This window comes from Pygoscelis adeliae, unplaced genomic scaffold (assembly GCF_000699105.1).
Source record: "Pygoscelis adeliae isolate BGI_AS28 unplaced genomic scaffold, ASM69910v1 Scaffold45, whole genome shotgun sequence".
NCBI lineage: Eukaryota > Metazoa > Chordata > Aves > Sphenisciformes > Spheniscidae > Pygoscelis > Pygoscelis adeliae.
The window spans coordinates 15,131,325-15,154,584 of record NW_008825114.1 but is presented as its reverse complement, the minus strand read 5'-3'; the positions used below and the strand labels follow the sequence as shown (position 1 = coordinate 15,154,584).

The following is a 23,260-nucleotide window of genomic DNA, read 5'->3' as shown; positions in this document are numbered from 1 at the left end:
TGCCATGCCGCGCCGCGGGCTGGCGGCGGTGCCGCGCTTCTCCCGGCGAGGGCAGGTCGTGTTTCGCTCCCGAAGCGGAGCGGGGCCGCACCGCCCGCCGGGGAAGCGTTTTCATTGCCGTTAGCACGACCCAGGGGCGTCCGCGCAGCTCGGGTCCCGGGGCAATCAGCTGGCGCACCGGCACAGGCCCTTTAACACCGGAGATGTCGGGGAATGCGCTGAGACGGTTTCTCCAGCTTCAGACACGATTTCTGCCCAGCACGTACCGCTTCTGCAGCACCGCCCGATGGCAGGGTCCTTTGCGGGCGTATTTTTGAAACTCCCCAGTCTTTTCCTCGAAGGTCTTCCCTTATTCCCGGCGTCGAGGCTGGCGTTTTGCTGGTCGCAGCAGCTCAGGCACGTCAGGGAAGCAGCGTTTTCCTGTAACTGTTCCTGCTAAACAATCTTGTTACCTTCCTGCGAGCATCTTTCCTTTCTGAGGTAGCCAAAACCAGAACGTGAACCTCAGAAAACCTCTTAATCATAAAAAGACCGAAGAACTACGTCTGTTGACTTGACGGGGGGTCCCACATGGAGTCACTGTCCTGTAGCTGTGATCTTCTCACTGTTAATATTTGCTTAAAGGGTTTTCTCTGGTTTTGCTATGTTTTAGCTCATTATGAACTAACAACAGAAAAGGAAAAATAAGCCAACAAAATGAAACGAAAAAAGTAAAAAAAAAATGGCCAAACTTGCTGTTATTTTCTAACGTGCAGTGCTATTTGAACAAGTAAGAGCTGTATATAACATCTTCCAGAAATGATACATGAGGCAAGCTCTGATTTTGTTTTATAGTGGTTTTCGTCATACAATCTGCAGCTCCCCGTAAGTCCCCTGTCCATGAAAGACAATCAAGGACAGCATGCCCATCAGTAAGCCTAAATTTTGCATAAAAAGCTTACAGCAGTGCTGGGAATGTTTAGGGCTCTGCAAATCAAAAAAATCTGTAGAAATCTGTGTAGTACAGATGAGTGAAGTCTCCATATTGGTATTGTGTAGCTCTAAGTACAACACAGTTTAGGTGTCACATGATTATATATGGAAGTCCTGTTTCTTCTGCTCTTTTTTTTTTCTTCTTTTTTTTTCCCTTAATACCTCTGTTTCCTGGAATAATTTTTGCTACTGTCTGCTCCTAACCCTTTATCTATGTTATGTCTCTGGTATCCATATGGCCTTCCTGCTGGTTCAGAGCATTTCTTTCTTTTGCTAATACTCTGTTGCCATCCCAATGGTGCTTATTTGAGATGTACATTTCTCAGCACACCGAGTAGTGGTATAGCAGTTCCTGGTGGCTTCTGTGATAAATAGGCGCAACCTCAAGGAGCCTTGATAGTGGAAAATTACAAAGCGTGTTGAGAACATGGACCCTCCTTAGGCCTGCGTTAGTGCAGGTGTGCACAGAGAATGAAGTGGGTTTTATTTAGATTCCTTGGATGCAGATTTGTCTGTGACCATCCCTGACAGTGCAGTCCAGCAAAATGCTGCGTGACTCCTGGGAGGCAGCAGGCGCTGTCGTGTTCAGGGAGCTCCTTGACACCTAAGGCTTTTGGGCATAGAGACTCCAGACACTGCTGGTGATGACATAAAGCAGCCATCCATCATAAATAACTGCTTTGCTTGTGTTTCAGTATGCATGCAGGGAATTCGCAGTAACTACCACACCTTTATTGGTTTTAACTTGATGTAGATTTAGGGGAAAAATGGAGGGGCTCAGGCTCTTCAGGTGTCCTGCTAAAGTTTCTGCTTTCTTAACATTCAAGTATCCATGCTTTCAGCTAAAGCTAACTGAAGGGCTATGGTAGGAATTTAGCCATTTTAGCAGACGATGTATTTCTGCAACATTTACCTGGGTACTTTCTTTTCACAAAAAAATACTGCTAGTGTGTTTGGGCTGTGGAGATAAGCTTCCAAGTTAGGGCAAGTGCAAGAGACTTAACTTACTGTACCATCTCAGGATGTATAGTGTACATGTGAGGCCACTCAAAAAATTAGGCATTATTAGAGTTCTCCAAGTGTGTTAACTTCACTTACAAATATACCCAAAGCTATTAGTTCTTTAGAATTGATCAGCTGTGCATATGCTATATTATTTGGTTGCAGCTTATGTTTTGCTGCAGAAACAAAATATTAGAACTCCAATAACTGTAGCAGTTCCTGAGCTTTTCTGAACGACTGGCCAGTCATCCACAATCCACATGTCCAGTTGTTGACTTTGGTGCTAAATTTAAACTCTTCTTTTTTTGTTGTTTTGTTTTGCTTGTTTGTTTGGTTTTAATTTTTTTCCCCTTTCTTCGGTATTAAATATCTGTTTATGCTTTTCAGCTTCCCATCACCAATGTTTCTTGGAATTGGACAGGTATGTTCAGAAGTAAAGCACACTAAATGTAGTCACTATTTTGTAAGTTAAACTAATGTTAGCATAGAGATATCTTTTAGGGGGAAATCTCTGTTATACTGCCCTGCTTGTCTTCTGGATTAGATATACCAGAAGGAAGAGTGGTTGGTTTTAGTGAGATCAAGGATATTTCAGTTCAAGTCAAAACTATTGCCTGGGAGGAGTCACGTAAAGGACTGGAAATGCCATTTATTTCCCCTGGTAGAGTTCAGTAATTAAGAGATCTGGCCTTCAAAACTGCCAAGATTTGTTCCAACAGGTGCATAGATCCTATGAGAGTCCTTGAGCATTTGTGGATTATGTGCAGAGACATCGCCTCTATTTGTAGACAAACCGTGTATTTCCTCATAAATCTCTCCGCCTTTCCCAGCAGTTTTCCAGTAGGGCTGCCACACAGTTTTGGTTCTTTGTTGCCTTATTTGCCTGTGGGGAATTTGCAGTACTACAGCGGAAATACGTTTTTTGTTGTTGTTCTTGTTGCTAGTAAGCATCATAGTAAAACCAAAGTTCTAGTGCTTGTCGACACGGTCCATAAAGAAGAACGTGTGACTCTGCAGAAGGATGGCTGGGAAAGATGGAGCCTTGAAGCAAGTGTTGTTTAGGCAAATACACTTAAAAGAGATGATTATTTTCTGTCAAGGTTACAAGCTAAGGGGTAGTGAGGAAGAGGTGAAAACAGTATACTGCAGGTCTGATATCTCTGCTCTTTGGTGCTGAAGAGAGTAAAATGTCTTGTAAAGTCTTCGCTGTGTGAGAGGGGGAGAGAAAGTGTTTCACACATCCAGACTGCTCAAGGAACCACACGTCACATTTCAGTGGAAGTCAAAGGCTAGAACATGTGGCAATACTTCATGTTAAGGGCAATGATACAGCCTTGTTTCTTTGCAGAACCTAAGACTCAATGGCATTTCCATTTTTTGTTGACTGATCCTTCCAAGATTTCCCTGAATGGTTTGTAAAGTGCATATAATATGGTATAATGCTTTAGTCTGTAGAATATGACTGCACCCCATTTTCTAGATAGACAATGAATGGATTTTTGTATAAGGAAAATTTAACTTTTTTTTTTTTTCCTTCCTGAGGCCAGAATTAACTCTTATGGTGTGTGATTGCTCAGATACTCTCCTTCATTCTGTCCATGTCTTTATTATTCATTCCTCATGTTGTTAACGGACTGATCAATGCACAACCCCCGCCTCACATTATGAAAAAAGCTGTAGGAGTGATTCTGCAGACTAAACAACACTCTGAGTGAAAATAGTACAATTATTCTGGAATCATCTCCTGTTTTATTTTCTCAGCTCCTTCTCAGCATGCATTGTTTCACAGAGTGCCACTAATTTTCTCAAGCCAGTAAAACATATGTCTATGTTGTACTTTTAAATAAATAGCAGGCAAAATTGTTAAGAATAAAGTTATTTCAAAGAATACGTAATACCTAGCATTTGTCAAATACGTATAAAGATTTGTCTTTGAAGCAGTTCTTTCATTCATACATTACAATTTGCCTCTTACGTGACTTCTTGTTTTTTCTTTCTGTTTAGATGGCAGCCACTATACTTATCTTGTATGTGTCAAAATTAAATAAGATTGTTCACTTCCCCGATTTTGACAAAAGTATACCTGTGAAGGTAAGAATTGATATTAATAAGAAAATGTTACCTCTTGTAATGGCATTCTTTCTTATGGAGACAAGATATAAAAGAAGAAGAGAAAACAATTTTGCATTTGTTTGTCAAATGTGTTTATTTGTATCTTCGTTTCATTTAGTATTGGATTTGATCATTTTAATTTCGCTGCAGTATTCTTGCCTTTTGTTTGCAGAGAAATCCGATGCTATTTGGTTATGCAGTGCATGGGAAAGCGTGCTGTATCTTCATACAGCTGGATGAACTCTTTTAGATTCCTCAAGTATTTTTCTGGATGTGTACAGCTCCCTGCGGGATCAATGGGAGAATTTCAATCACAGCATGAAAGGCAGTTTGGAAATTTGAATGGGACACGTGATAAAACAGTAGAAAAAGAATATGTGGTAGACCAAAAACCCGAACAACAGTTGATTCCAAATGTAAGATTTATGTTCCATAGGAGGGGCTAACACAGTGTCCACCAAAGATACTGTAGGTAGGGGCTAGCTGCATCATGCAGACCTTAAGTGTGTACGGTCCAAAGGGGCAGGGTAGAGAGAATACAAGAGAGGATCTTTTATTATCTCAGATTGGGAACTAGGATCTGAAATGACTGTAGCAATGATCCTCATAGATTTTTGCATCTATGTGCAGTGTTGCTGGAGCTTTACTTTGATGCATACGCCTGCGTGTTTATGTCTTGTTGCAAGGTGTTGGTCAGTGTTTGCTCAGAGATCCAGAGGGATTTAGCTCCCAGCTCTGCTGCAGAGCTCAGATATCATAGCGTTTCAGGCCAGCATCTTCATTGCAGAATCTTGTCTTACTATCAGTTTGAGGTTTACTACAAATGTCTCGCAGCCATTGGTGAACGCTGAAATCATTGGCATTTCTGCATGTAGAAATCTTGTAGGAATGTCTGTAGCATTGATTATGAAATGGACAATCCTTATTTTTTCCAAAACATGAACGAAGAAGGTTTCCCAGTGGGTAGTTTTGAGTTTGGCATATAATCAACTTGTTCAGACCTCAAGAGGTTTCTTCCCTCTGCACACCTCCAGTCACACTACTCTCCCTCCCTGTTGTGGCCTTCACCTCAAAATCAGTACAAGGACACTAAAAAATACAGCACCCATTTTCATTGTCCTAGTAATATCTTATCCTTTGGAAGACTTTCCTGGATATGCTGGGAGCAGTCAGCACTGCAGCATCCAGGACGTGTGTATAGCTTGTAGTGCTGAATTTAACTAGTCACAGTGAATCGGCTGGGTTGCTCATTGTTGATTTCTTTACTTTTTAAAGCACCGTTTGATTGACTCTCTATCCTTTTGACAACTTTTGCTTTCATTGACACTAAGATTATCATTGCTTTTCACTCCCAGACTGGTTTATGTTCTCAGTGCTTTCAGCTAGAGTTTTAAAGTAGCAAATTGCTTATTTTAGTGAGGAAGCTTTGCAGTTCTTGACCCTTTTTAAGTAAATGTTTCATTGATCTGTGCTGTTATGCCGGATGTTGTGATTTTGCCTTTACAATAGATGAAGTTCGGAGGAAAGAGAATGTAATGTCAGCTCAGTCTTCATGCTATGAATGAAGATAGTTTTCTAAATAAAAATCTGCAGAAGATGTAGTGTGTTACAAAATTTTGCAAGCTTATGCTGACAGGCTGAATGTTTATTGTTACTTATACTCCTCTTACTTTATACTCAGTTTACTTTTACTGTTACCTTCACTTAAAAGTTAACTTTAGTTAACTATAGTTAACTTCTACTGTACTTTTCTCCTCTTTCCTCTGCTGTAAAAGAAAGGCAGAATTTTTAGCATTGATAAAATGCAGCCCACTCCTCTGTATGCTTTTGCAGCACACCATGCTTTGAGGATACATAGCCTCTAAGAAACAGAGTGTCTCCTGAAGCATGTATAGGCACAACAGCAGCACCTTATTACGCATGTTAGGGTAGAGGATCTGTTTTGTCTTTCTGCCATTTCAGCTCCACTTGACTGATAGTGAATGGGACTAGATGTACACACTACCTTTGTCCCCAGTGATTACTTTGGCTGGTTTTAATCTTCTGCAACTTTTCTGTAGTGGGAGAATAACAGCTTTGAACTGCAGCTGAATATTGTGTAGGGATCCCTGACTTCTGGTACATTTTCTTAAGGCTCTGAAGTTCTGTTACAGCTTCTCTGTATTGTGTTAGGGCCCATATGTTTCTGTGGGAGTCAGCCTCATTATGCTGATATATGGAAATGATGAAGTTTAATTTACCCCTAAATACTTATCTTTCCTTTCTAGTATCTTGCATAGCATAATTTGTTAGGTAGATCTAAAATGGTGTGTCTTCCAGGCATACTAATATATGTGGAGTATCTAGAGAAGCATAGCATACTTACAGCTTATGCATTCTTTTATTCTACCTGTTCTCTTGCTTATTTAGTTACTGTTATTAGTTTTACTTTGATACCTAAAATTCAGATGTTGGAATGAGTGTTAATCTGAGGATTATAGTAATTGAAATTGATTAACATTTACACTAAATGGAGCCTGAGTCTCATTAGAGGTAGATTGTGACTCTTCTAATGAAATCAGTGAAGCTGTGGTTGTGAATGGTCACATGAATGAGAGCTGCAGATCAGTTTGCAGCATAGTTACATTTTTTTTTTCTTAAAAAAGCCCTCTTTCTTGCTAGAAGTACATCTGATATTACAGTTATCAAATTCTATCACATAAAGTTTCTCAACAGTACTTCAAAACATAATAATCTGAGTTGTGCTTTTAATTTTATCACAGTTGTTTCCTCTGCCTCTGATTTATGTTGGAAACCACATAAGTGGATTATCAAGTACCAGCAAACTCAGGTACAGTAAATGGAAGTTATAAGTAGACTGTTTGGATTTTACCCTTTTCTTTTGCGGGGGTAAAAAATAAACACTAAAAAAAGGCATTGCATAGGGACTTAAATGCATATGATGTCTGTCTGTCTGTCTAAACCCCTGATACTATTACAAAACTCTTATCCAAACATTCAGTCTGTTTACAAGTTGTCTGCTTCTTCTAGGGGGGGCTTAGCTAGGCCTGTACTGACAGAAGAGCACAGTACTCCTTGTGACAGTAAAAGTACTTTCACTTTCCCTTCATACCCAAGCATCCAGCTTTTCCTGGAGTTTGAAAGCTGCAAGAAGGACGTTTTTGAAGGAAGAAGAATATGGGAAAGATTTGTACCATGATGTTGGTGCAGGTTATGTAGGACACACCAAGAAATGGAAAAGCTACTGTGTAGTGGGGTGGTGGCGGCGCCGTAGCCCTGCTGAGCACCAAGAGGAGGTTGTGGGGAGATTGCTAAAGGGCTCACTGGCTCCTGTATGCCTGTAAGCATAGGCCCATGAGAGTTGCTTCCATGGTAGTGCTAGCAAGGTGCAAGCTATGTAGAGGGCCTGCTGTAATAGATTGAATGACCAAATTTTCTATGGAAGAGGAGTGCAGAAGCATGACGGCTGCACCAGGATTGGAGGATACAGCGCTACCATTACCGTGATTTCTTGTATGTTGTTATAGGCTCCTGAGGATTTGATAGTAAGCTAAACCAAAACACAGAATTTTGCAGGTTTTCAGCATTTCGTAACTTTGAAACATTAAGTGCCTGATTCTGCAACTCTGTGTTGTACGCATTCAGAAGTTGTTCCACTGAAGTGACCATTCAGGCAGACATAAGGACTTCGGCAGTACTGTCCCTAGTAGCACTTCAGCCAATGTGAATATGGAAGTCGTTTCGATCCTGTAAAAGTTTGATTCATGGGTTCTTTTTCCCCTGTTTCCCTAACTGTAATTTTAAAATAAAAAGTTTATTAGGTTATTTTAAACATAAGTGCACCATCTCCTCCTCCTATGACTGACATAGTGCTTTTAGATTTACTGTTCATAACTGATTTTTGTAACAGAAAAGTAAGAATGGCTGCAGTGTTTCTATCATTAACATTTTGTTACATTGCGTTTTGTTACATCATGTGACATTTGTTTAAATTATGGCATTTTCCGCCTTGTTTGGGTTGTCTGTAAGGTGTAGATGATCCTATGCATAACTTCAAAATGTCTGTTGTAAAGTGATTAAACTCGGTGTTAGGATTTGTATCATTTATTAATTAATTTGCTAATAGTTATCTTAAACAGAGGATTAATTGGTCCATATGGCCATGCTGTAAGATTTCCAAAGTGTCAGATACAAGTGTTTTCTCCAAGTAATCAAAAAGGTTTCCAACTTTGTAACTTCCTGTAGACCAACAATACGCTGTTCAAAAGTAGCTGTTTGTTTGGTAGTTGCAGCTGGTCCCATCTTTGGCATTTCTTGTACTTTCTCTGTTGTTTTTTTCTTGTGGATTTATTTTACTTTTTTGAAAGTACAGCTTGTTTACTGAGCATGTTTGCTTTGTATTTTATTTCTGTCATATGTTTTCAGAGACAGGTTTATTGTGTGTCCTTTAAGTTTACAATAAAAATTATTTTTACTTACTCTGCCCGTGAATTCTACAGGAAGAATTATTTCATTGGGGCTATGCTAGTTACAAAGTAGCTTATGTTTCATTTCACTGATGCATAGGGGTCTTTTAGAAAGTAGCCAGTTGCATTGTTTTACAAACTGGCAAATCTTGTTATTTTCAATGATTTGGTTATCTAATCTGCCTCTAGTGTCAGACTGACTTTTCTTTTATGTATGCTAAGTGGCTGGGAATTTGTTTTGGTTACTTATTGCTGGACTAATGGTTTCATCCTCTGCTTATTAAAATTGGATAAGAATGAGAACATAAAAATGCTATTAATCTGACGCTGTGCTTGTTGGTTTTTTTTTGGTTTTTTTTTTTGACAGTTTGCCGATGTTTACAGTGCTCAGGAAGTTTACCATTCCACTTACTTTACTGCTGGAAATCATCATACTTGGGTGATCCTTTTTTTTGTTATTTAAGATACCTTCATTTTAGATCATATCAAATGGATTACTTGTGGCATCTCATCAGAATATTGAATGAGTGCTTTTTACTGAGAAATAGAGAAAACCAAAGAAAGTGGGTTTATGTAGCTTTTTTTGAAGACATAGGTACATGCACTTTAGTGAATACAGGAAAAAAAATCAGCTTGCTCTCATTTACACAGCTCATTCTCTTGACTGTTGCATGGGAATCAGGTAAGCAGAGCACGACTCAGACACTTCTTTTAGCAGTTACGATTTGTGTCTCATCTCGGAGGCCCCTAAGCTACAAACTGCTTCAGACAGATCCTTATGTCTCGAAACAGTGGTGATAGTGTGGCAGTCTTCTTATGTACAGTAGCTTTCTGAGTCAAGTCTAAAAACATACCAGTTTAATGAAGCAAAATGGTATCTAGCAGTGTGCTGTTAGATCAGAAAACTCCTTAATTATAGATACGTCAGTTATTTTTAACGAGAAATTAAGAAGTGTATGCTATTGCAGCTTGGGGTCACTAGTTGCAGTTGTACCGATTTGGAAGAACAGGAATATAAATACGTCATACTTTGCCACTGTCATAGTTCTATCGAGATGGCTTGTGCTTGGATAAGGTGAGGTCACAAGGGGAAAAACAGCTTGCTGAAGCTGAAGCCAGGCAACATGAGAGTGATAGTCGGGGGAAAAGCTTTTCAAAAAGCCTCCAAGTAGATTGGCATCTCCTTTTGGCTGAAGCAGCAGTTGATCAATGTGATTCATATTTGGGGATGCTCCAGGATTCTTTTCTAGTTGTAAGTTCTCACAGGGAAAGCAGAACTTGCTGTCTTCTGCCGTTGGCCCGAGGCCTTCCACAAGCAAGTGAGGAAAATGTGAGTCAGTGAGATTGTCATCAGTTCTCAGCTGGACCACAGCAATGTGGTGCATGAGTGCAAGCAACATCCTAACCTAAGGGAAGCTTAAGAGCGGAACGCCGTATTCGTACAGACTGTCGCAGTGTATATCCTCAGGGCTGAAAATGAAAGGATTCCAGAGAGTCTATGCTGGCTTACCTCAGGATTTGAAAAGTAGTCAAGGTTTGCGTTGTTACTGTTGAGACTCATTATGATCAAAGACTAATATATCTGGAGACTGCATACAGCTTTGTTGTTGGGACAGTGGTCTACATCTGTGCTCCTTTGACACACAGGATTTGTCCAAGAGCATTGTACGTTTTGTTTTGATAGATGTTTTCTCACAGGCCAGCTCACAGGCAGCTCCTAGTACAGACTAGGAGAATGTCTGTAAGTCACACTGCAGTATGGTGCAAAAATACTTAAGACATTTCTAAATAAACTAATACAGGTATAAGAAGCAGGATAGTTTTACGGTATGCTTTTCCCTACTCTGTGGCAGTGCTGATGTAGACGTAGTGAAGAATATAATAAGCTTCTATGCTTTCCTCTCCAAGCACAAGGTTTCAGTTTGACTTCAAAATAAGTATCTGTTTGAAAAATAGCCCAGATAGTGTGCTGTACAGCATCTTCCCCAAGAAAGGTGAGATGAAAAACTACACAAGAGATGTGTAGTGATTTTCCTGTATTGGATTACTGGAAGACACTGAAATATGTCCATTATGAGTACCAATACACAGTGAATTACAGTTTGTTCCAGCACTGTAACTTTAAACCTTTAATCTTTACTCCTAAAATTATCTAGTATCAGAATGCTCACAATGCTTTTTCAGTCTCTGTTCTCAGGGCCAAAGTCTGACAGCGTGGCACATAGTCAATCACACTGCTTCTATAAGGTTATCAAGACTGTGCCCTCTTGTTAAATGTTCTGTGATTCCTAACTGCTTTGAAACTTTTCAGGCAGACAGCCATTTAATCTCCTCTTCAAATAATGAAAATGTGAACTGTCTAATTTTTGTCTACAGGAAACGATACCCACTGAGTATTATAGTCAGCGTATTTGCCATCCTTCTTGGGGCTTTCATAGCAGCTGGGTAAGGTTTTCATTTGTTGTACAAAGTCATGTTATGAGAGGAGGGACAACAGGAGGATTTTCTTCCTTGTTAAGTGCCAAGTAAACCTAAGTTGAGATTAGTTACTCTGAATTAAGCTGATTTGGAAAATCTCTCTACTGATGGCATTGGGAGGTGCAGGACTACAAAAGGAAAAATTGAGCTCCAGCTGGAAGTAGTTGGGTGTTTCTTTTTTCCCCCCTGGGTTTTTCATGTTTGCAGGATCATAAATGAAGCAAGTTAAAACTGTGTGAGGAATGCTGCTTTTATTTCATAGCATCAGTGTATTTTAGTAATCTTAGAAAAATATATTCTTGTTCTGGGTAGAAAGACTGATCTTTTGGTTGTCAAATACTGTTTCGAGTTAGGCAACATCTATTCTTTTAATAACTTTTAGCAAGTTCAAATGTGAGATTAAGTTCACAAAGCACTCGTATGTTAGTCTTTGTTTTTTTTTCTGTTTGGATATTCCTTTACTTAACTGGAAATTTAATGTTATTTTTTGTTTCTTGGCTTTGCTATGTACAAAGGTAAATAATTTTCATGTGATGTGACTCGGATAGAGCCATGTCCTATTAAATGAATTACCCTATATCCATGAGGTAACTAGTCAAAACAGAAAGGATGACAATATGTCTGGTCTGACTGTAAAAAACAAGTAGTCATACTTTATTCCCTAGCTACTTTTTGCGTTAAAAGAAATAGATAAGTATACTCAGTAATAATTGGACAGCTTGTCAGGACTGAGATGGAATTTTTCACAGAATGAAAACTGAACGTTTCCTGCCACTTCCACACTGAGTTCTGGGAACTCTCTGATGACTCATTTGTGAGGGTCCTGTGACTGGAGAAATGTAAAGTACCTTGACTTACAAAGAAGGCTTGAAGCAAAACCTGTGACTTGCTGGAGTTCTCAGGATTTGCATTTCCTCATTTATGATACTTCTCTATGTAAACAAGGTAGTGCAATGCATTGTATACTGTTTGCTTATTTACAATATAATACTTCTTTCCCAGGTCTGATCTCTCTTTTAATCTGGAGGGCTACACGTTTGTATTGCTAAATGATCTCTTCACAGCAGCAAATGGAGTTTACACAAAGCAGAAAATTGATCCAAAGGTAACTGGGGGGTAATTAGGTTGAATTTAAGATTATGATAAGATGGTAACGGTGGGTTACTTACTATATTACTTTGTGAATACACATTTATGAACTAATAAATAGTTCCATTTGCTTTCATGTTTCAGTTGATATATGCATCCTTAATACAGAACACCCTGGGAAAAACCTGTTATTAGTATCTCAGGCCAGGCTTAGATAAACAGTGTATTTCATTTTTTCCCAGGTCTTTTAGGCAGACTTTGTAGTGGCTTTAAAATGTTGGTTTTGGCTAAAAAATAAATAAATACAAACCAAAAGCAAACTGTTCACCTGTAAACCTGATATACATATATATAAGGAAGGTGACTTTTTGACTAGAAACACACTTTAAGTGAGGTTTATGTAAAATAAACTTGTGAGTGGGGACAGAGACCTGACCAGTTTGAGTCAATAGCAATACTAACAGCAGGTCTACACCAAACCGAGGTATGCCAAAGAATGAGGCCATACCTTGTTCCATGATACGTTGTGTAAACATTGAGCAGACTGCTCTTCAAATACAGTGCCATGAAAACATACCAAACCGTAGCAAAAAGCAGTCTTGGAGATGCTGGATAGAGGTTTTGTCGCTGACTTTTGTGGGTCACTCTGTACAGTGGAAATATATATCTTTTAATAATCTCAGGAGTCACATCGAATCCAGACTCCACATTTTTCTTTATGAGCAGCACTTAACGGACTCACAGGTTTCTGCAAAATACAGGGTTTCATTTTAAAGCAAGAGATAAGCTGGTGAGATGTGCTGCATAGCATGGCTGAATCTGGAGGAAGGGAAGGCTGCTTTTTCATTCCCCTAATCTTCTGTGTTTGTGTCAAGCAAGTTAACCAACAGGATATATGGCATCCCTCAAGTTGCTTGAAGTTACATTGATTACCAGTGATTACAGATGCTCCATCTAGGAGTCAGGCTTCATTAATTTTCCTGCTATGCTGGCCCCAGGGAGCCACTCTGCCCTATGCTTTTGTGGTTGATTTGCAGTAGATGGAATGGGTAATCCCTTGGCCAGGCAGAGACTTACCTGCAGTCTAACACAAAGCAGTTCTGGACCAGTGCCTTGGGAAATTTCTGACCAGCTGGGTTGTGTAGAAACTTTTCAAGGCATAGCAGAGCAGTAGTATTCTACTGAACATACAAAGTCACTGAAATGGAAACTCAGATCAGTACTAAACACTGAATCCAATGATCGCAAGCTTGTATTTTAAATTGAAGTGTATTATGTTTTGTCTGCTCATTGACAATAATGTCAGAAGGATTGCCAGAGTAATATTTAGCATTTTGCTCCCAAATGGCTTGTAATTCCAAACACCACGTTTCATTTTTCACAGGAGTTGGGAAAATATGGTGTCCTTTTCTATAATGCTTGTTTCATGGTGGTTCCAACAGTTATTATTAGCTTTTCTACTGGAGACTTTCATCAGGTAAGGAGCAACATTCCATATCTCAGACTGGTAATGGTATTTTGTTCATTTTTTTCAGTTGGGGGGGTGGGTGGGGTTTTTTGTTTGTTTTTTTTTTAAAGAGGTAATCCTACCTCCATGTTAGTGACTAGTATTTGAAATATGTGACTTGGACTTCACAGGTAAGAACTTTTAATTATTCACTCTGAGGAGAAGATGAAGCTGTGTGATAGCCCTTGTACGAGTCTTTGTTTAAAAACTAATGCATGACTGGGGACTCTCAGCTAGAGCAATTGGTTGGGAATCCAGCTGCACTGTGTGATTTGCCACATGCTCTAAAATGAGATTGCAAATACCAAAACCAGACAATTTCCAGTCCTTCTCTCATTCTGATGCACAGAACAGATTCCTGTTTAGTCTCAGTCTAGTTTAGTAACCTACATTTTACATTCTTATAGAACGACAGCATGACTCTCCATAGCTATTCATAATACAGTATAATACTGTAGGCAGTATGTCCTGGTACGTAAAGTATCAGACCAGGAGGTTTGTGTTGTTTTTCTGGCTCCCTCACAGACTTGCTGAGTTGCCTTTTTCTTACCAGTAAAATAAGTCTTGAGACTTGTATTCCCTTTTGGAAATATTTGAGATTTGCCACTGAAAATTGTTACAGAGCTTGTGGGTGCCATAAATCATTCCAGTGTCCTTTGTTGTTTGTTGTTGTGCCCTGGACTCACATGTTTTTGTCATTGTGTTCATACAAGTCTACTTTAAGTGGAAAAATTGTCATTCCCTGAAAAATGATGGCTTTAGATCTGCTCTGAGTGTGAAATCTCCTCTTGTGACATCAGTCCAGCATGACCTTGTGCCAGTTTATGAAAATGTAGCTGATGCCCTTCTTGGCAGACTTAGGGGAGGCCAAGTTTGTATGGCTCTAAGGTTTCAACTGCTTTCCCAGTAGTCATGGGTGGAGTCATTTTGTGAGAACTGGACAGGGAGATTTACCTTGTTGCTAGATTTATTACATGAAAAAAATAAAGAGTGCATTGTGCCCACATGTTCATTTGGCACAAACAATTTAATGCTCAGTTACCTGAAGAAAATAAATATCAGAGAAATGCATAGTGCCTATTGTGCATATGCATTGGCTTGGTCACTTAATATTAAGTCCAATGAAACGATGTGGATAACTAGTGTCAACGTGATGCACAGAGATTAAAAAAGGTAGAAGATGGAAAAATACTGATGAAAAGTCATCAAATCATTGTAGATAACACCTGTATTTAGCAGATTTTCAGGCCATAGAAGTTGGCTTGCTTTTACCCTAGCAGAGTTTTTTGCCTTGATCCATCACAGACAATGCACGGCATGTACCTTTTGCCAGTCCAAATATCAGTACCCTGTCTATGTGATAGGGAGATTGCTTCTGCTCCTCTAGCTCTTTCTGGAGCGGTAGCTATCACATCTTACAGAGACTGCAGTGTGTGAGTGTCCCAGTTACTCCTCCTTCACCAGCTGGCTGACTAGGAGGACAGGAAAGCATGATGCAACGGAAGAGAAATGAAGCCCCAGAATGTCTCTTTGTAATACTTTGCAATTTGTTGTTGCACAGCAGCACAATTCCAGCAGGGCAGAGCTGCCCGAGATCCCTCTAATCTATTACCTCAGGTGGTGGAGGCCCAGCTAGCCACAGCTCAGCATGGACTAACAGCCTTTACTCTGTTTCTCAGGGGTGTGTTCAGCCTTTGCTGAGTTTTGCGCTGATACAGGTGGCTTTAAACTAGCCAGATTAAAATGAGGCGTATCCTGGAGTTACTAGAGATGGAAAAGAATCTGTGACATGTTTCTTAGTGACTGTTGTGTGGCACTGTGTTTTTTGTTTGCTGCTTGTCACTAAGGAGCAGACTTCAAAGTGATGATTTAGCCTTTTCATTGGCCTTTATTGATGAGAGACCATTTAGTAATGCTTATTGAATCTTACTTTTGAGCCTAAAAATGCAGACTTGGACCTTGAAAGCTGTTCATGAATGAATCTATGGTATGAAATAGATTTCAAGGAGATTATTTATTTATTTGTTTTTCTCTCTGACGGATATCAACACTATTTATTATATAATATTAATCACAGTGTTGGTATCTGTATCAATAAATATAAAAATATAGATTCTTTGTATTGTATTTATATTCATTGCTTGCAGTGTGCAGTTTTATAACTGCACTGCTATCTATGTTACAAGAATGTGTTTAGGTATAATGGGTGCTGTTGTCCTGTTGTCTTTGAAGTTAAATGCATCAAACTGTTTCCAGTAGTAATATAAACATTTTGTAAATAAAATATGAATCAAATACATTTTGTGATTTTGCACATTTTCATATTAACTATATTTTACATGTGTTTACAGTTGATGATATAGCACATAATCCTTTCTCTCTCTCTCTTTTTTTTTTGTTAATAGGCAACACATTTCCAGCACTGGACAAATGTTTTATTTGTCTTTCAATTTCTTCTTTCTTGCTTGTTGGGGTAAGGACACAGGGCAATCAAGTAAGACGTTTTAATGACAGTGTTTCAAATTGCAAATCTCAAATGTAAGACTCACTGATAAGTCATGTTAAAATTCAAAGAAAATATATTTTTCCCCAGGCTTCTGTCTTGTCTTTTAATTATTTCTAGTAGTGTAAATAACTGTTTCAGTACTACCTATGTTGTTGACTTCACAAGTACAGTGGTCAACAACATGATATTTAGCTTTTTACCTTCTGTAGTCAGTATCTCTCTGCTGGCCATGTAAGCCCTTTAGTATAGGAACTGTTTCAGCGCGTTTGTTCTTCAAAGTACATGGAAAAGTATGGGAGACTCAAAAATAATGAAACAATGCTTTGTTCCTGCTGGAACTGCAGTCAAAGCAAGAATAAAAAAGTGAGTTGGATCCTGTTCTGGTCTTTCACACGTCACCAAACAAGGGGTCAAACTAACTTCAAATACTGACATTTAAGAAGCACAGAAAATAGGGATGACTCTGCTAGAGCTCCAGCAGCACATTTTAATGTGTATTTTGAGGACTCTGTATATGCACATCATTAGTTTAAAATACAGATCCACAGAATCTTTTTTTAGGGTTTGGAACAGGTGGGGTTGAGGATCCCACCAAAATACGGATCCAGAAAATGTTGAACATTTCAAAGTCTTGCTAAACTTCTGAGCTCCCTGGAAGGAATTTATAACATTTTCTCCTTTGCTTTATTTAGGTTTCTCTTGATGTATTCTACTGTCCTATGCAGTTATTACAATTCTGCGCTTACAACGACAGTAGTTGGTGCCATCAAGGTGAGTTACGGAGAAGAGGGAGATGAGATTGCTCAAATAGACAGGGAAGAGCATTGACTCAGCAGTGATCCTGGTTATGCTTTGAGCTGGAAACTCAAAATGAGGGCAAATACTGAGATACTGCTTGTGCCATACATTTTGGAGATCCACACAACAAAGTAACCTTGTTTTCTTCCATTGAAGCTCAGGTATACTCTAGAAAGTGATGTGAGTAGTGATTTATTTTTATTTTTCTTACATGAGAAACTCGAACCACTTTAATTAAAAGATGTACATTTAACCATATTTCATTAGATACTGTCATCTGCTTCTATTCCTTATCAAGTTCCTGTGAATTAGTCAAGGTAGCCTGGTGCAAATCCATTGCAAACTGATACAGACTAACCCACTTTCACTTTGGGCTGAACTAGTTTCCATTGCTGCTGATAAATAGGGCATTCATAGATACAGAATAATGGCTAAGCTGTAGTAAGGAGTTCATTGCTTTATGGTTAACTGCTTCTGTCTCTGTGTGAGAACTTGTATTCTAGCTGAATGGACTATTTCGTTTTGGTTTGTATAAATTCTGGTCAATTTGATCAACACCAAAACATGCCTGTCTTAAAACCTGAACTTCATGTCCTTACAGTCTGTTTTCTCTAACCCAGTTTAATTTAAAACCAGGGCAACTTCCTTTGTGTTGATAAGGCCAGCGTGTCTGAGCTGGGAAGATCACTGACTGCACAAGCACCTGTTTGTAGGCCAGTTTGGAGAGAAGCACAGAGCTGTAAGCTAGAAGAGTTTTAGCAAAAGATAAAATTTGTGCAGTTGTGGGCCAAACAACTGTCAGAATCCAAACTGGCGTAGACACTGGAATAACAGTCCTCAGGGTGATCCCTTCCATGGGTGACTAAGGAAAACAATACCTCCAGCAAAGCAAAATCTGCAAAAAGAGGATGGTACTTCTCTTTCTACATTTTTTGTTTTGAAAGCTGGCAAGATTAATCTAGTAGTTTTCATTCTGTGGTCCTGAAAGCATTCTTTTAAATTTTATATGTCTGCATTGAACTATTAAGATAGAGCAACACTATTTCTATTTTCTGAGTAATAATGAGTCTTTGAGACATTTTGAACAGCTTCAAAGTTAAGAAGCACTTTATGATGCAGTAGTCCCCAGTAGAAATCGGTAGAAATGATGTCATTGTCCAGGCTAACTGCTGAAACGTTTGAAACCAATGAGGTGTTGGTAAAATGATCACAGAGTTCTATAGCGTTCCTTCTGTCTATAGGGGACAATTTTCCCAAAACTTGATGGGGGTGGGGTGAGGGCTAGAATCTTTAACTTTAAACTGTGCCTGCCTTGAACTTGAGCCAAATACTTTCAGTGCACATTTAGTTGGCAAAGTGAGGAGGTAACCCTTTTAAAGTAATAGTAAAGAGCTTTTATTGTAACTTGAAAGCATAATTTTTATGCTTTCCCAAAGTGTGGACCAAAGCACCCAAAACGTGCTTTTAAGAAATAGGATTTGAAATGAGCCTTCCAAAGATTGAAAAGAAGTATGTTTTCAGAAGGTGGCCATAGCTCCCTTTTACCTAACATGAAATAGCTAATTTTCCTTTTTTTTTTTCTTTTTTTTTCCCAGAAAGTCACTCAGTGCGTTGCATGCATTTAGAAAACATATTGATTTTATTATTCTGTTTCACTGTTACATTACCCATAAGGCTGACATCCCGTGAAACTAATTTAAACACTGATTTTAGTGTGGCCAGCAACAGAGTATAGCTGTTTCCTTAGAAAAGTAAATTAATTGATACCATTTCTATTCTTGGAGATGAAAACTGACTTCAATAAATGCACGACTTTTGTTTCCTTTCAGAATATATCCATTGCTTACATCGGAATGTTGATTGGTGGAGATTACATATTCTCCGTGTTAAACTTTATAGGGCTAAATATTTGGTGAGTGGAACTTGAATATCTTTTATTTGTTAAAGCTGAAGATTTCTCAGTGAGATATAGTTTTATGTTTTGTTTGATTTGGCCCACTTGGGTGATGCAGTTTTGAAACTACTGGCCTGAGGATGCACGGCCTCAGGATGTAAAGTTCATTACAATTAGTTATGTCTTTTAATATCTGTTTTCAGATATTGAATCTTACTATGGTAAGTTCTTAACTGTGGAAACATGCCTGCAGTTTTACTATGTGGAGTTGAGTTCATTCTTTTTTTATGAGCAGCAGTTCTGAGCTGTGAGGCTTCCAAGTAAAAGCCAAGTGGTGTGGGAAGTGAACAACTGCCTGAATGAGTTGTGCCCCTTGAATGTGAGTTATGACTTGTGAGTTGTTACTTTGTATGTTTGGATGAACTGTTACATCTGTTTGTATGAATCTGTTGGAGCAACTGGTAATTGATCTTTGTCTACTTGGGGCTCGTCTCTCAGATGGCTTACATAGCTCTGAGGCACTCCTAATTTATGCTAGCTGGCATTCTTTAATCCTTTGGAAGGAAAAGTACATACCTGTAAAATGGTATATACAACATCAGGTATCTCTGACACCTCTGCTCATTCTCTTCTCTTTAGTATGGCAGGAGGACTGAGATACTCATTTTTAACCTTAAGAGGAAACAGCAAGCCTACACAACCTGGGGATGAAGAGAACGCGCTTCCGGAGACAAAGAGTTAGCCAAAATGCCTGCCTTGAAAGAGACTGAAGATACAAGTTTGTTTAGCATTGCTGAGAACTTAAATAAGTATATGCTGGAACATATTTGGAACAAGAAAAAAAATCTACCTCAATTGCCACAGATGTGCACACAACTTATTGGTTCAGAAATATTCCTGCACACCATGTTTTTTACATGTGGACAAGTTTAATTTTAGCTTTTTTTTACACCACGAGCTAATTTATAGGAAGGAATGCCATGAACAAATCTCAAGTTGTAAATTTCTTCATTTACCTGTACTTTGGTGCTGTTTGTTCTGTTTCGATGTCTGCCAGTACTCTCTGAGGCAAAACGGCCTGTAAAGCTCATGAGGCTTGATTCACCATTGCCTTATGCCATATGCAATCTTCGATATCGGTGAAGTGATGAAAGGTGCTAGTGGTTCAGAATTTCACACACACAAACTTGCTCTTGCGTAAGTGACTGTAGAACGTGTGGGGCAAAGAGGAGATGTCCCCCAAGATTGTTCCCTCTGTAAGTTTTGACTGAAGAATTAAGGATATGGCCCAGTGTGTTTGGTATGCGTTGTGTAGGCATTCTCTCTCAATCTTGTCCTCATCCTCAATAACATCATGGTGTTCTGCTGCAGTTGTCACTGTTGTCATAAGTGAACCCTTGTAACTTCGCTGCAGGATCAAGGAGAGAAGGAAACAGAAGATATTTAAAAAGATTTTTTGTGCGTGTGAGCCAATACCAAACAGGTAATTAGGAGAGATAACAAAGGTCAATCTATTTTTGTTTAGGTACATTCATCTTTTTATATCACAGTCCCCTCCTCTGACGTTTTGTCTATAATTACCTTTGAATGCCGCAGAGAAGTGATGCTACTATATACAAACTACAAGAGGAGAAACTGTTTGATATATGGAAGACTAACTTTTGTTTCAGTGAGAGGAAGGATCAGTGTCTTGTTGTGTCTTATATATGCAGTGAAAGCTTATCTGGTAGTAGTTTATGCTTAAAATTCAGAATAAGGAATCATAACAAGCCCAAGGGGTTGCTACAGTGGGCAAGGCTGGTCCAGCGGTTAAAAAAAAGGTCTGGAATCTGATTGTTTGGGTTATCATCTGGGACAATAATGGCACCGCTCTGTATCTTTATTTCCTTCTCTGAAAGTACAGTTGATAATGCTTACCTGTGTCTCTGAGGATATAGCGTTAATCTTTGAAAAGACTGTAGAAGCATTGCAGCACTGGCACACAGCAGAGTAATTAATCTTGTTGCAGTTTTCAACTCCCTGTAAGCATGAGCCATGATTTTTTAAAATGATCAAATCAAAAGAAGATTTTGGAAGACCGTGACATGGAACCAGGGTGGTCTAATGACTTGTTTTATCCCTGCTTGAATTAAAATACAGCTAAATCTGTAAAGCATTACTCTGTGTGTAACACGTGAATGACCAGACTGGATTAGATCTAAGAAACATGTGAGTAGCTCACACCTGAAGCTTCAGGGAATGACGGGGCTGCCCACTGCCTGCATGGATTTGAATGGCAAGAGGAAGAGTGACTGCACATACTAGAACTGGGATTTAAGGTCACAGTCAAAGTGGAAACAGAAGTCTGGGCTATCTAGTTTTTCGCAGCTGGCTAAGAGATGTGACTTGACGGTTGGACTCAATGATCTTAGAGGTCTTTTCCAACCTTAATGATTCTATGATTCTATAATTCTATGACTTCCATTTTCTACCTGTTGAAGAGCTGGGAAGGGAAGGGGTTACTGCAAATATTTTAGAGATCTTCTGTTTTAAAAGATTTCCTTTATCCTTAAAAAGCCTTTGATATTTTTGAGTGTATTCTTCAATAGGACTCCTCTTTCTCCAGATCATCTCTACCTCCAGAATCCTAATTATTGAACCTCATCTCTCTGCAGTGGGACAATACATTGGAAGGTTTTCATTAATTATGAAAAGATTATGAGAGCCATTTGATTGCAATACGAGTGGACACATAATGGCACCTGCTAAATAAGATGTAGTTCCCACAAAGGAACAGCTACTGTATGCATTTAATTCATTATTTTTCTGTACCTTTTATAAATAAAGAGATGCAGATTATAGTTTTAACAAGTTTTTTGGTTTTTGTGTGGATGGACACATAAAATGCTTTTAAGCACACATGGGTAGCACAAATACTTGCTTTCTATACGATCAGCTGCTTTACTGTACTTGAAGTAGTTTCATTAGTTCATCCTGTTCTGTAGTGGAACTGATTTTATTTAATTCATTGTTCATGTCATGTTTTTGAAGTCCTTCAGACTTAGACTTCTCACCTAAAGTACAGATCTGATTCCCAAAGACTTAGTGATAGTATTACTCAGAAAAACTTAAAATACAAATTTAGGAATAACCAAAAGTAGGTATTATCTAGAAGAACTTGCAAGTGCTTGCATCCTTTCACAAAGCAACTCAGCTTCAGCCACTTACTATTTTCCTCTGTATCTGTGGAGATAATACTGATTGCAGTAAATTTGCTGGTTGAAACTCTGGGAATATGGGCTCAACCAGGCACAACTCTCATGTTAGAATTTAGGCAATTAATGAAATAGCCATTTCGATCACAGCCTCGGTAATCGTGTCTTTCAGTTAATAAAGTAGTAATTTAAAACTGGTTTGTCTTAGTATACATCTGTAGATAGATGTATACTATCTACAGATAGATAAATTTTTCTATCTACTTATTTTTCTACAGATTTCCTATTAGCTTAATGACATATTAAAACAGTTGTAAAGCTAGATGACTTATTTGCTGTGTGAAGCTTCATTTTTTTTTCTTTTGGAAAAATGGTAAAAATTGTTAGAGAAAACATTAGTCTTCGGAATACACATTTAAAAGAATTATTAAGTAGACTAGTTTTAAGAAATACTGGATTGACTTCTGAAAGTCACATTTCCTCATAGAAGTGTCTTGTGGTTACATGCTACTGGCTACAGAACTTGATTTTCAGAAGTCAGTCCAATATTTTAAATACTTTTTAAGTTCTACAGGTGGCAAGGTGTATTTACAAGGGAACATACAAAGAAACTTAAAACTGGTAACTGTTGGAAAGGAATATTGTACGGTGCATTGAGCTGTTCATACTCTTTAATTTTATAGGGATTGCTTAGCAGCGGGCTAGCTGTAATGGAATGAGGTTAATAGAGAAAAAGTACGGTGGTCACCCAAAGAAGCTTTCTACCCATGCAATGTGCAAGGTTTTTGCAATGATTCCTGTGAAAGTCAGAGAAGCAATACCTCGGGGAAAAAAACTTAGACTGGGCTGGATGAACAAATCTTCACATTCATAAGAATTTATCATCTTTCCTCTCAGTATCTCAGCCTGATTTACAAATATTAGGCCCATGAAGTACTGTAAGCATATCTCAGACTTGTTACCGGCCTGCGGAAAAGAAAATGTCAGGGGAGCATGGGCAGAACTGGAAGTGCAAAAGAAAAGACTGGCAGCTATGGAAGTGTGCACTTTGACTCCATCATCAAATAGAAGTGTTTTTTTTCTTTTTCATTTGAAGGAGGTATTCAGCATCATTGTTGCATATGAAGAACACAGTGCAACTTGTTCAAATTTAAAGTGTTCCTTGAATAGTGAGTGATTCTTTGGGAAATTTGTGATTATATGTAAATATTTTTTGAAATTTAATATTAAAATCTTTTTTGA

The 23,260-nt window shown here is 38.6% G+C and overlaps 1 protein-coding gene across 1 annotated transcript; it reads left to right on the top strand.

Moving 5' to 3' along the window:
* Positions 1–203: 203 nt before the first annotated feature.
* SLC35D2 (solute carrier family 35 (UDP-GlcNAc/UDP-glucose transporter), member D2) lies at positions 204–21,662 on the top strand. The gene is made up of 12 exons (XM_009328198.1): positions 204–307; positions 2,362–2,395; positions 3,979–4,065; positions 6,849–6,916; positions 8,920–8,991; positions 10,929–10,997; positions 12,033–12,135; positions 13,504–13,596; positions 16,032–16,099; positions 16,825–16,903; positions 18,760–18,842; positions 19,464–21,662. Exons 1-12 carry the CDS (start codon positions 204–206, stop codon positions 19,564–19,566), a joined length of 963 nt encoding a protein of 320 aa, XP_009326473.1. The 3' UTR covers positions 19,567–21,662.
* The last annotated feature ends 1,598 nt before the right edge of the window (positions 21,663–23,260 follow it).